Below are 12,503 nucleotides of genomic sequence, written 5' to 3' on the forward strand. Positions count from 1 at the left end.
TTCTAGGGCCCTCTGATCAGTTATCTGCCTCCTAGAAGCCCTACGGTTATCTCAGAACCTTCAAAGTTTCTTGCCTTGCTGCAACTGACCTTCTGTAAGCTAGGAACAGCCAGGGTTGGCTGTTTTGCTGGCCATTGCCCTGCCAGGACTCCTTTGGAGCTGCCAGGTTAGAACTTATCAGCCAGATACAGAAGACAGGTCGCTATGGAATGTTGCACTGGACGGAAGTGCCTGTGAACGGATTATTCAGTTGGCTGCTTTAGGTCGGATGCGCGAGAGTGCTTTTACTGCATTTTTTATGCCTTCTCAATAAAAGATAAAAAAATACCGAAAGGGGCGCTAAGTTTATGGCCGGCTTCACGACGACAGGGGCAATCTAGCTCCTTGTGTTTATTTTGTGGTGATTATTTGTTTGGCTGTTATTATTTTCTAGTTGGCTATAATAATTCTCTAAATCGCTGAAATTATGGTATTTGCTGGTTATATTATCTGTTCACTGCCCTTTAGTGTTCCCGAAGGCCGGTTTCATGCAGGCTGACAGAAGTTTTGATGGTGCCAGAAGTAGGTAAAAGACAGCTCTGTAGGGTGCCAGGGGTCCACATCTAGGCAGTCCATCAGCTAGACGGTGGCACACTGAGCATGCTTTTGTATCAGGTTTTGTCCATATTTGGAGCAATATACAATTACATGTTTTTCTATTCTACTCTAGTGTGCACTATTCAAGATTTTTGTGTGTGTCTATCCCTATATACACTTGTGTGGACAACAGAAACGAGCGAGATTTGATTTAGCATTTTGTGATTCTTGAGCTTTCATATTTATACATTCTGCTGCTGCTGTGGGAGTGTTGGCTACAGCAAGCAACCTCCATCTCTGTTTTTTAACAAACCAAGGATGTCAAACTGAGGCCTAAGATAGAGACTCATGGCCTCTACCAAAAAATAAATTTAGGCATTCAAATGTAATGAACTTGCAAGCATGGGGTAAAACATGATATTTTTTCCACGTAAACACCTCTAGGCTTGAATGCCACCAGTGTCACATACTTGGTGGAAACAGACAAATAGCTCATCAAATTATTTTTTGAATGTGGCTCTTTTTAGGGAGTGTGGTCTACCCCAAGTGGCAATATTGCATTGGCTCCTGTGTTGGGATCATATCATCCCATTACTGATGCTCATAGAAACGACTTGAATCCACACTATTGAAAGCTAGCCATCTTATTTTTCCTTTTTGGTTTACAACCTTGGACACAATAATTTCCAGATTCTGCAGTCTTTATCATCCCTCATAAGAAGACCTACAAAACTCTCAGACATGATCATTTTAGACACAAGATTCAATGTCTTGTGGTAAACACTCTGAAGTGCTCATGCCTTATCCCGAGACCTAAACAAGAGGGTACTTCAGGATGACATCAGATGGCGTGCGTAACATCTATCCTACTAATGTTAATTAAAATGCATAAACTTTTCTCTTTGTGAAAGTCTCGATTTTCCTGTTTTTAAAACTGATATTAGGGGGGAAAAACACTAGACTTTCATTTCAAGTTTCAGCAATATATTTAGCAACAGAATAACTTGCATCTTTATCAGATATTGTCTTACATGGGTGCTGGAGGAGAGACTTTTCCATCAAGCTCCATGTCAAGCTCCACAGTGAACTCTCTCACATGGTTCCTCTGATTCTTGAGACTGTCATTGAGAACAATCTGGTTCATAACGCGTGCATATTCTAAATTCACCTCGTTAATGTATTTACTAAAGTCCAAGTCCCATTCCCTGTATTCTTTTACTGTAAGAGTGAGCCTTCTTAAGCGTTCTTGCTGCTCTGGTGCAAGTGGTGGTATGTCCTCTTTTGGCATGTTGTCCACATAAAGGTTATACTTCTGCAGAAGCATCAAACTCATAGCCAGTGAAAAAAAGACCATGTGATTTATTTTCCAGTGTAGTCAATCTCATTCAATAATCCCTCTTCGTATCTATGCCTCTTTTGGATTGCTTAAACTCACCAGATATGTCATTTGCTGTTTGTCAATATTTTGCAAGGCAACACGTATGTATTAGAATGACTTAACACCAGAATAACCTGTCTAGCCATTCATATGTGTTTTTACAGCCTGAGAGCAGCCATTTAACAGCTCCGGATGTCTTACAATGAAATAAACTGTTCATCCAGGACCGTAAACTCTAATATCTAGGGTTCTCTGACCTAATGAATCAGTCCTATTAAAAATGAAATATGGGCTTGATGGCTCACACAAGAACATGAAAAACGATTAATTCAGTACAGTTGAGAGCTAATCTTGAAAGATTAATTCAGTACAGATGAGATTCATTTTGCCTGAGCTTGCCCTTTCATTGTGGTTCACTAACGCCATCATGTACCGTTCGGCTAAGCAATTCATATTGGCAAAAAAATGAGGAGAGGTTGAAAGTAGCTTTACCCTCTGTGCCTCCAGTCGTTCCCTTACTCTATATGCTTCAGCAAAACGTCTCACATAAACTAATGGACTCTCTGCTTTGAAATGCAAATACAATCTGCAAAATCCTGAGTGATTGTGCCATTAAGTTCTGTAGCAAGCCTAACTGTATCTACATCTCATTTATATTAAACATCTGTACTTCCGGGACCACATTTTAGACAGGGCCGCTGCTCTAACAAGCTCAGTATAACAAATGGCCGCTACAGTCTCACTATTTCTATCGTAGACCAGTTTAAATAAAGGCCCAAATAAAGGGATACAAACCTATCAATATAGACATCATAGTGTATGTTTGATTTAAAAAGCAAGGAGTGGTACGACCAACTTTTTCACCTTGGGATCCAGGTTGTTTGACCAGTGTCTTTCCACTGCACCAAATACGTGTGGCCATCTTCAGCATAATCCAAAACATCACAGTCCTTCCATACACATTTATTTTCAAAATTCACAGATGCAGCTTTTGCAGGAACCTTTTGTTTTTTGTCCACCCTGAAGAGTTCAAGATGTTATTGTTTTGTAGCGAAAAGACTTGAAAATAGATTGTAGTTTACTTATCATGAATGTAAAGATAGAATACCAGCATGTTATTCACAGAGACTGTACTGACATGAATATTACCGGGACAAAATAAGGAATCTCAATACCATCGTGAAGGTTGCCGTGTTTCGTAGTCAGTGTTGTCAAAGACGTATAAAGGCAGATCACCTTTGCACAGGTGTATATTCTCTGAGGCCAATCCCTCGTGATCCAAGAATTCTGTGATGTCTTGTAAAGCATAGACCCTCTTCCGCCTGAACAATTGTCAATGAGCTGAAAAACCCCCTTTTTTCCCACACTCAGTTCCAAAGCTGGATCATCAATAGACTTCAAAAACGTATTCTAAAGACAAAACGAAGAAAGAAAACTAATCTCTCAATTGGGATGCCAATCAATTTTGAATTTGAAAATTACAAAGGGATCTTGAAGGAAAAGCGCTCGTAACATTTGAACGATGTTGTAAAATCCTTCGCCTTCTCTTTACCGCAAAAGAAAATAAAATCACAGATAGGGACGCTAGGGTGGAAAAAGATGAAAGATATAACCTCTCAATTTGAACTTTACGAGGTACTTCTCCAACCTTTGTCACATAAGGGACCATCACAGTGGGGTCCCGAACATCATCGCCATCATTCAGGACCTAAAGGTCATTCAAAAGAGACAAATGGGAAGAAATAGTGAAATCAATGAGGGATAGTGCAGTCATATAACGCTATGATCAAGCACTTAGCAAATTGTCAATCGGGACAGAATGTGTCTAATTTTATCCCATAAGACGAAGTAACTGCTTGTAGTTCTCCGGCTCCACTTCCATAGAGATTTGTACGCCTTGATACATTCAGTAAGCTGAAGATTTGTTAGCGTAACCTTCAGAGTTGCCAGCTCACGTGTGGTCACTTCTCCAAGGCTCATGCTAAGGATTAGCTGACGCAACTTTCACAACTGCCACTCTAACGTTCGGTCGTTTAACCAACGAACCAACTCTCAGTCAGTGCCCTCGCAGTGTTCAGCAACACACAGCCAATGTGAGCTTCCAGCTAAGTGAGGGATAAATTTTCCACTATAGGAGACGTCTATGAGGTTTGTTAGCCTTCGTACCTCTGAAGCTGGTCTCTTTCTACTGAATTCGACTTCTACGTTTCCTTCCACAGCGATATCTGTGAAGTTATCCACTGCGAATGCTTCCCGGGGAAGTGCCGTTGACGCCAGGACAGCTGCCATTCCGAATATATCTAAATATATATATTGTTAACGCCTCAGTGTAGCTTAAGCAAAACTGACTGAACCATGCTAAATGCCTTCCTTAACGGCGGAAAAGTTCCGGTACAGAAACTGAGCTGGATAGCCAGGAGGCGTTTCTGGTTTCAACTGGGTGAGGCAGGTCGGGGATCGAGCAGGGCAGCTCAACGAGAAGAATTCGAAGAGCAATAAAAGAGGGGATGAGAATGGACCTGGAGGTTGAGGCTGGTGCTGGCGGGGGGCGAAGTCGATGTCCATGGGAGGCATGTTGGAGGAAACGGATTGATGGATTGATTTAGGGGAGGAGGGGAGGCAAGCAGGGCGAGGAGGGGGAGGCAAATGGAAGAAGAAGGGAATGAGAGGGTGCCATGGAAGGAACCCTAAATTGATGATGAGGAGCAGGAGGAGGAGGAGGAGGAAGGGGAGGAGGGGAAGAGAGGTTGACGAAAGATAGAGTGCCGGATCTCGAGAGATCTGGGCAGTTGTCAACAAGTCCCCCCGTCGCATCCCAAATTTTCTCCCCTTCTTTTTTTTGAAATATCGTTTATTTCCCCTTTCCCATGACACGGACCTCATCAACTACCCTTCCCCCCTTTTTCCTTTCCCACCCACCGGTTGGCCCGGATTTCATCTTGACCGTTGGATCGAGAGCCCTTAAAACACTCAGACACTGCCTCTCCTTCGGTCCAAAAAATCCGGCGTAATTTCTCGCCATGCGTCACGCTCCTAGCCTCCCCACCACCTCCCTTGACGGCGACCAGGGCAGGCCATGTGTCGGCCCTTCCCGGTCGGAAACGGATAGGATTTTGGCTCTCGACCGCCGATCGGTCGTCACCAGAATCTAGCCGGCTTCCTCCTCGGAAGGGTCTCCCGATGGCCCTTCATCACCTACCACCCTTGTTTGTCCCTCTCCACATTAACTAACTCTACAACCTTGAATTCAGGAGGAGGAGGAGGATGGGATTCCAAAATGTTCATCTTTTTGTGACAATATGGAGGAGGAGGAGGAAGATATGGGCATTTGTAAAGTTCGAAATGGGATTCCAAATGTTAATCTTTTTTTTGCAGATATTGTTTTTCGCCTTTAACATGGCATGGAACTCATCAACGACCCTTCCCCCGACCCCCCCTTCTCCTTCATCAACTACCACCCATGTTTGTCCCTCTTTGTATACATTAACAACTCGAGCAGTTGCGCCGCTAGCTCAAGCTGCCCGCCTACCCGAGTGGCTACCACATATGCGGACCAAATGGGATTCCATAAGCATAGGTCCGTGAGTAGTTATGAAGTCCAAAACGGGATTCCAAATCTCCTTGGCTTTTCACCTTTCACATGACATGGAACTCATCTACCATCCTTATCCCCTTTCCCCCCCCCCCCCCGCCCAAACCCTCCCCCTCCTCCCTCCCCCCCATCCTCTCTCCCCCTTTCACATGATGCTCAACACCAACTAATGTGTAGCATTGGATGCATTATTTATTGGTATCCACCACATCTTGTTATATATGATAGGTGAAAACTCGAAGCCAAAAGGAACTTGGGTTTTAGTCCACCCATCTCTAGCAATATATGACGCATCTTGTTCTTTTGGAATAAATATATAATTTATATCAATTTATGCAAGTATCAATGTGGAGTCAATTATTTTATTGACAGCATCTTTATGTGTTTGTATTGTACATGTAGATGTCAAAACAAATGGCAACATCATTTGTATGAGGTATGGATGTGATTTTGGGCTGCAAAAGAGAATTGATTGCATCTATAAAACCATTAATTGTAGCAATCCACAAATTAGAGAAGAAACAATCATGTTACTATTGAATTGCTAGAAATGTAAAATGTTGTGGGTGTTAATACCACCATCAAAATGAGTGTTAACTTGTAGGATTGCTTCATGTCAATTAGTAATTATATCATTTTTTATGTAGAGAAAGAAGATCCCACATTAAGAAAAAAAATCAACCATGCCTTGATATCTAGATATGTTTATATTGTGAAGAACTATAATGGCTCCTTTCTAGAGTGGTTCGGGTATAGTTAATAGTTTGGCAAGACAATAGAGGTACCTTAGCACTCAAATTGCAGAATGATTCTATTTTTAGCTACCACTAGAAAATTTTGGTAAAGTGTCGAGAATTTGGGTTAGGGACCAATAGGCACAAAAGTAGAATAATATCTAAACACAAGGGCATCAGGATGGTGGAATACTCCATGTTTATATGGAAAATCTATAACAAAATCCACTTGTTTACTAAAATACTACATGTTTTCAAGGTAGATATTTAGCCAGCTATGGGAGTTCAAAATTTTGGTGGCATTCTTGAAGTGCTAGATCAACCACATTAAAGTGGATTTAGACAGACCAAATCTAAAATCTTTCACTAGATGATAGGGACTAAGAGTTAATATTTGTGTAATCATCACCAAAGAATGATGCTAGGCTCAAACACCAAAATATTGAATCCTAGTCTATTTTGATGGCTATGAATAATGCAATGGTAGTATCCAAGAAAACATTTTGTATATTATGTTGAAATGAGCACAATAACTTACACAAGCATGTAATGGTACTATTTTGATGTCAATAAATTGTGCAATTGTAGTATCCAAGAGAACATTTTGCACATTATGTTGAAATGAGAGCAACAACTTACACAAGCATGGGAGAGAGAAGACACAAAAAGATTCTATGCATTTGGTAGGGATCTAAGGCATTTTTCAATCTTATCTTTGGAGCACTATCCTGTAGTTTGACAGTTTTGGTAAATACTCATGAGCCTTTGCTACTACACACAAAGAATAACAATACAATATAAATAGAACATGAGACAATATTTATTGAGCCATAAAAATAGGTTTTCTCAATACATAAGGACATTCACACAAAAACTCCAGTCCCTTAAGGTCTCCTACAACTTCTATGTAACTATACAACATGTATCACCACCTTAACTTCTACCCAGCTAACAATTATAAAACATGTCCCTAGCTAACAACTATACAACATGTATCAAAGTAGCAACTATACAACATATATCACCATATATGCATGGGGTGGACCACACCAATGACTATCCCTCATAATTGGATGGTTTGTGCTTCAAAAAGATAATTATAGGATTTGCATTTTTTGAACTTCTATTGAGGTAGGGCTTTCTCCTACCAGGTCCTTGAAGAAATAGTGAAATGGCTACATAGTTGGTTCTTCTAACTGATGTTGGATGAAAAGGGAGTTCTTTGATCTCTCATTATCTCTTTCTTCTTGTAGTTCAATGTCATAGTAGCAGTGAGTTCTACGTAGAGCAAGGAAGTGGATCGACAAAGATCAAATCGTGTGAAACAAGCCACAATGGACATTTATATGGAGCTAGTCCACCACCAAGTCCACCAAGGTTTATTGACGTCGTTAGAGGACTAAAAATACAAGTCAGTTACCAAAAGTGCATGGGACATAAGGGAGAAGATCACTGATCTCATTTGTAGAATTTTCAACGAATGGCATCGATTCTTCAAGTGGAAGAGTTTCTAATCTACTTCCCCACAACCTTTGCATGATTCCATGACTACTGGGTTCCTTGTTTTGTGAATAAGATAACCTTCTTGTTATTGAAGAGATATTTGATTTTTTTATTTTCACATTGGAGCACAAATCAAATATCCATGGCTAGCTAGGGTAGAAATAGAACATCACACATGGATTGATTTGTCCATGTTCGACAATTGTATCAATAGATCATTTATGCTTTGCTTGGTAGTGGATGGTTGTCTCCTATATGCACACTAGAAATGTGAGGCATTCATGTGGTATGCAACATAGCTTACTCAAGTTGTTGTCATTTATCACAGCTATCAACTTTAAACCTAAAGAGCTTTAAATAACACTAAGAACCAAGAAACTACAATAGGTTCCACTAGTTGTCCAATTAAGTTCACAAAACTCTAGAGGATAGACTCCTACACTAGCCCTCCTTTAGACTCCTATGCTAGCCCTACTCCAAGTGAAGCTAGGATCTCACAAGCCTGTAGCAATCACTACTATGTGGAGGCCTTCATGAATATTTTTATTCCTTTGGCATTCAACTCGTCATAGACATCACTATCTACTTATATTGCATTCTAAGCATTTGTCATTCAATTCATCATAGTGAATTCTGAGCTAATACTAACATTTCTCCATAGACTATTGACCATAACTATTGTCCCACAAATATATTTTCAATTATGCATTTTTATATGTGTAAGTAATTCCTATCAAATACAAAAATGTCTAGCACACAAAACGTTGCCACTAACATCATCATACTAATGTCCAACTAGTGATTGATGCACTTGGGTTATGCATTACTCAAAAGTAGTTCCTTGCATTGAGTGAACGGTCTTTGATTGTTGATGCCAACCAATTTGTAGAAGTCTTCTATCTTAGACTTTCACCTTGAACTTGCTCTCTAGGCCATCTTAGATGATTCATAAATATGGGCATAAAGATATTACCTTTTTTTTAAAAGCAATATTTTTATGTTGAATGATGCCAAATGCAAATAAAGGCGAGAACAAGTTGATAAATTTGCCTTTTTGAAATGTCTAAAAATTTCATCAAACAGTGCTCATGATCAATGCATACCAATATATCATAAAGATAGATAATGATGTAAAGTAAGCATACCTCACAAGGCCAACAAAAGCTAAATAAACTATTAAGTCTTACCTTTGGGACCTAGATGTTCCCATTACGGTGCTTTCCAAGTGCAAGCATCATTAAGAAGAGGGGGATTATCAAATTAGTATTTTAAAATTGTCTCATTTTTGCTTAAAACTCCACAATGTCTACAAGGGTGGCTTTGAGGAATTTTGAACCCAAGGCCTTAATATGAATGTAATTCCCTGACCAATGGCCCACACTAGGTCACTTATTTCTTGCTTTGAAGAAAAGTCTTACAGATCTAATGTATAGCAAAATACACACGTCATGATCTAATTTATACCAAAGTACACATTGCCATGATCTAATCGAATAGTCCTCATGCATCTAATCCAGTCTAATCCTAACCATTTTCCCTCCTTAGTAGATTATTAGATAATTAGGGACTCATGAAGAAACATTATGCACACAATATGTATGTCGATGTTGCAATTGCAAATGTGGTAGGAAAAATAATTAAGAGTTTAGAGATGAAGAATTAAGCATCCCAAAAAATTTGACCAAGCATCCATTAAAAACCATTGAGGATGCATCCTAAGTTTAAAAGAAAAAATTTTACCCTCTTTAAGATCCCTTAGCAAAAGAAAAAAGAGAGATGGTAAAGAGGGAGTCTTGGAAAGAGGCATTTATGGGGGTGATGGGAAATAGGAAGGAGGGGTGTTGATTGAAAATGAGAGGGAAGGGGGTTGAATGAGAGGAAGAGCTTGGGTTTTAAACTGGGAAGAGAACCTTAAAATTTAAGAATGAGAATAAACTGGGCTTGGATGGGAAGTACTTGAAAGAGGGAGTTTTGGAAAGAGGGGTCTATGGGGGTTAAAAGGAAAGGGGAGGGAAGGGGGTTGAATAGCAGGAAGGGCTTGGGTTTGTAAGGAAAGGCAAGTTCAAATTTTAAGGAGGAGGAAAAAGTGGGCTTAAATGAGAAGAGAAGTTAAGGATTCCAAATTGCTATAGGATCAATAATCAATACATGATCTATAAGACCCATCAGATTAGGGACCAAGTTAATATGGGATGCAGAAGGAGAGGAGAGGGAGCCAGGGTGTTGCTCTTGTATAGAGACTTATTGGGGAGGGAATGCCCTAAAACCAAGTCTATAGCATCTTCAACAATCCTATAAAAAGGAAGACCTTCAAGAGGTTGCCCAAAAAAAAAAAAAAATTTTACATCAAATATTGAACAATAGTTGGAGTAGGGCTAGAACACAACAATAGGTGTATAGGTAGAAAGCTGATGAAAAGTAGAAGGGAATCAATAAGAAATCAAGTAGATTATTGACGGTACAAAAAGTGATTTAGTATACAAATGCTCAACAAGCCCATTTTGGATGTGTACTAGTGCATATAAAAAATGGGCTTCAAAAGTGGACTCTCCAAAATTCAAATGGCCATAATTTTTGATCCTTAAGGAATTTTGCAATGCTGAAAGAGAAAAAATTCTCATGTCAATGAAGGGTGGTCCAATTAATGAAGTGAAAAAATATTTTAGTGATCTTTTACGACTCTTTAAAAAAATTTTCTTGAAAAATCTCACCAAAATTTTGAGAAGACCTAGAATCTCACCAAAATGTGGGCGGAATCGTCAAATGCTACCATAGAAATCTCACCAAAAAATATTCCTCCTAACCCTTCCCCACTAAGCTATAGTCCTACTATAGTCCCCCCTTCCTCATATCCATGCAACTATGAGGACAAAGGGGGGGTAAACCTACTAAAGCTTGCCCCCTAATCTGCCCCTCTCCCTCACAGGTATGGTTGCATGGCTAGTGGGGAGGAGGGTAGATGTAGGAAAGGTATGAGAGGTCTCTTCTATCTCTAAAGAAATTGATCGGCACCCACATACAGTAGATGTCATCATAGATAATTGCCGTGTCAAAAGTGTGTGTGTTGATGGGGGAGTTGCATGTAATATCATGGTGTGCCAAATCATGAAGAAATTGAATTTGAAATGCACAAGGCGTTCCTCCACTCGAATCAAGGTAGTAGATGGTCGACGACTTGCCACCCTGGGAGTCATTGAGGATTTGCACATCACTGTCAATGGGTTGACCACCACCGTCAATTTCTATGTAGTGGACATCGAAGATACAGGCAGGAGTTACCCAGCCATACTCGAGAGACCATGGTTGAGAAAGAGTGATGCAGTCAGCTATTGGAAGATAGGCCACATGTCTTTTAGTGCTTCTAAGGAGAAGATCCCGGTGCAACCAGGTGCCACGGAACCAAAAGAAGAAGAGGAGCAAGACAGTGAGACTCTCTCATCCTCAGTGTCTGAATCAATGGAAGGATCAGACGGAGGGGAGGAGCTCTCAGAGGAGGAAGTTTACATGATGGGGGTGTCTTCTACCCCGCCACCTGCAAAAAAGGTAACAGCTAGTTCTCAACAACTTGAATCTATGCTTTCCCCAGACCTCACTCCAAGTAAGAAAGACGAGTTCCTAGAAATGTTCAAAGATTTCCCTGACCTCTTCGCAACTAGCTACCGCCACCTTCACCATGTGACTGCCATAGAGCACAAGATAGAGCTAAAGCCTGATGCGAAGGCTGTGGCTTGAAAGTATCAGAGATTAGGGCCCTAGAGACCGATGCTTTGCGCTCAGAGTTGCAAAAACTTGTAGAAGCTGGGTTTATTGTTCTGGTTCACAATACTGAATGGGTTTCACTAGTGGTAGTCATCCCAAAGAAAAACAACAAGTGGCAGGTTTGCATCGACTATAAGAAACTCAATGCAGCCACCAAGAGGGACCACCATCCTCTTCCCTTTCAAGACCTCATTCTTGAGAAGGTAAATGGTCATGAGATGTATACTTTCTGTGATGGTTACTCCGGGTTTTATCAAATTAGAATTGCTAAAGAAGATGTGCTTAAAACCACATTTGCCACACCTTGGGGGACATTTGCATTCAAAGTAATGCCATTTGGCCTCACCAATGCTCCAGCTACCTTTCAAAGATTTATGCAGATGATGTTTGCTCCTTATTTGGGGGATTTCTTGGAGGTGTTTTTAGATGATTTCTGTATATTCTCGTCACGTAAGGAGCACGTCATGAAGGTTAGGTTGGCCTTCCAAAGGGTCAATGATGTGAATGGTAGTCTCAACCTTGAGAAATGCACCATTGGAGCCACTCAAGGGAGGTTACTGGGACATGTTGTCTCATCCGAGGGCATCAAGCCTGGTAGAAGCCATCCTCAAGCTCTCCCCACCAACAACCAAACGTCAGGTATGCTCATTTGTCAATCTAGTAGGATACTATTGCCGCTTCATTGATCAATATGTTGCTTTGACATGACCCATGGAATGCTATTAAAAGATGGGGTTGATTTCTCTTGGGATGAGGATTGTGATCATGGGTTTGCACAAATCAAGAATGCTCTGGCTTCAGAACCCATTCTATGCAATCCTGATTGGTCAAAGACTTTCTTTATCAATCCTATGTTTGGTGAGCACACTCTGGCGGGTATTCTTCTCCAGCAAGGGGAGGATCAGTTCATGGATCTTGTTCAATTTGCTTCTCGACAATTGCTCGAAACTGAGTGATGCCA

At 40.5% G+C, this 12,503-nt stretch overlaps 1 protein-coding gene across 1 annotated transcript in view; it reads right to left on the reverse strand.

The window, feature by feature from the left end:
• LOC147901134 (uncharacterized) overlaps positions 1 to 3,623 on the reverse strand; it is a 467,121-nt gene extending 463,498 nt beyond the window's left edge. Inside the window, exons 1-5 of the mRNA XM_087376081.1 lie at positions 3,568 to 3,623; positions 3,130 to 3,276; positions 2,819 to 2,974; positions 2,447 to 2,540; positions 1,608 to 1,888 (exon numbers count right to left, since the gene is read on the reverse strand). Coding sequence (XP_087232207.1) covers positions 1,608 to 1,888; positions 2,447 to 2,540; positions 2,819 to 2,974; positions 3,130 to 3,276; positions 3,568 to 3,623 — 734 coding nt within the window. The remainder of the gene's footprint in view (positions 1 to 1,607; positions 1,889 to 2,446; positions 2,541 to 2,818; positions 2,975 to 3,129; positions 3,277 to 3,567) is intronic.
• Positions 3,624 to 12,503: the final 8,880 nt, after the last annotated feature.

This window comes from Dipteris shenzhenensis, chromosome 6 (assembly GCF_047967505.1).
Source record: "Dipteris shenzhenensis isolate YYH24624 ecotype China chromosome 6, Dip_SZ_1.0, whole genome shotgun sequence".
NCBI classification, from domain to species: Eukaryota; Viridiplantae; Streptophyta; class Polypodiopsida; order Gleicheniales; family Dipteridaceae; genus Dipteris; species Dipteris shenzhenensis.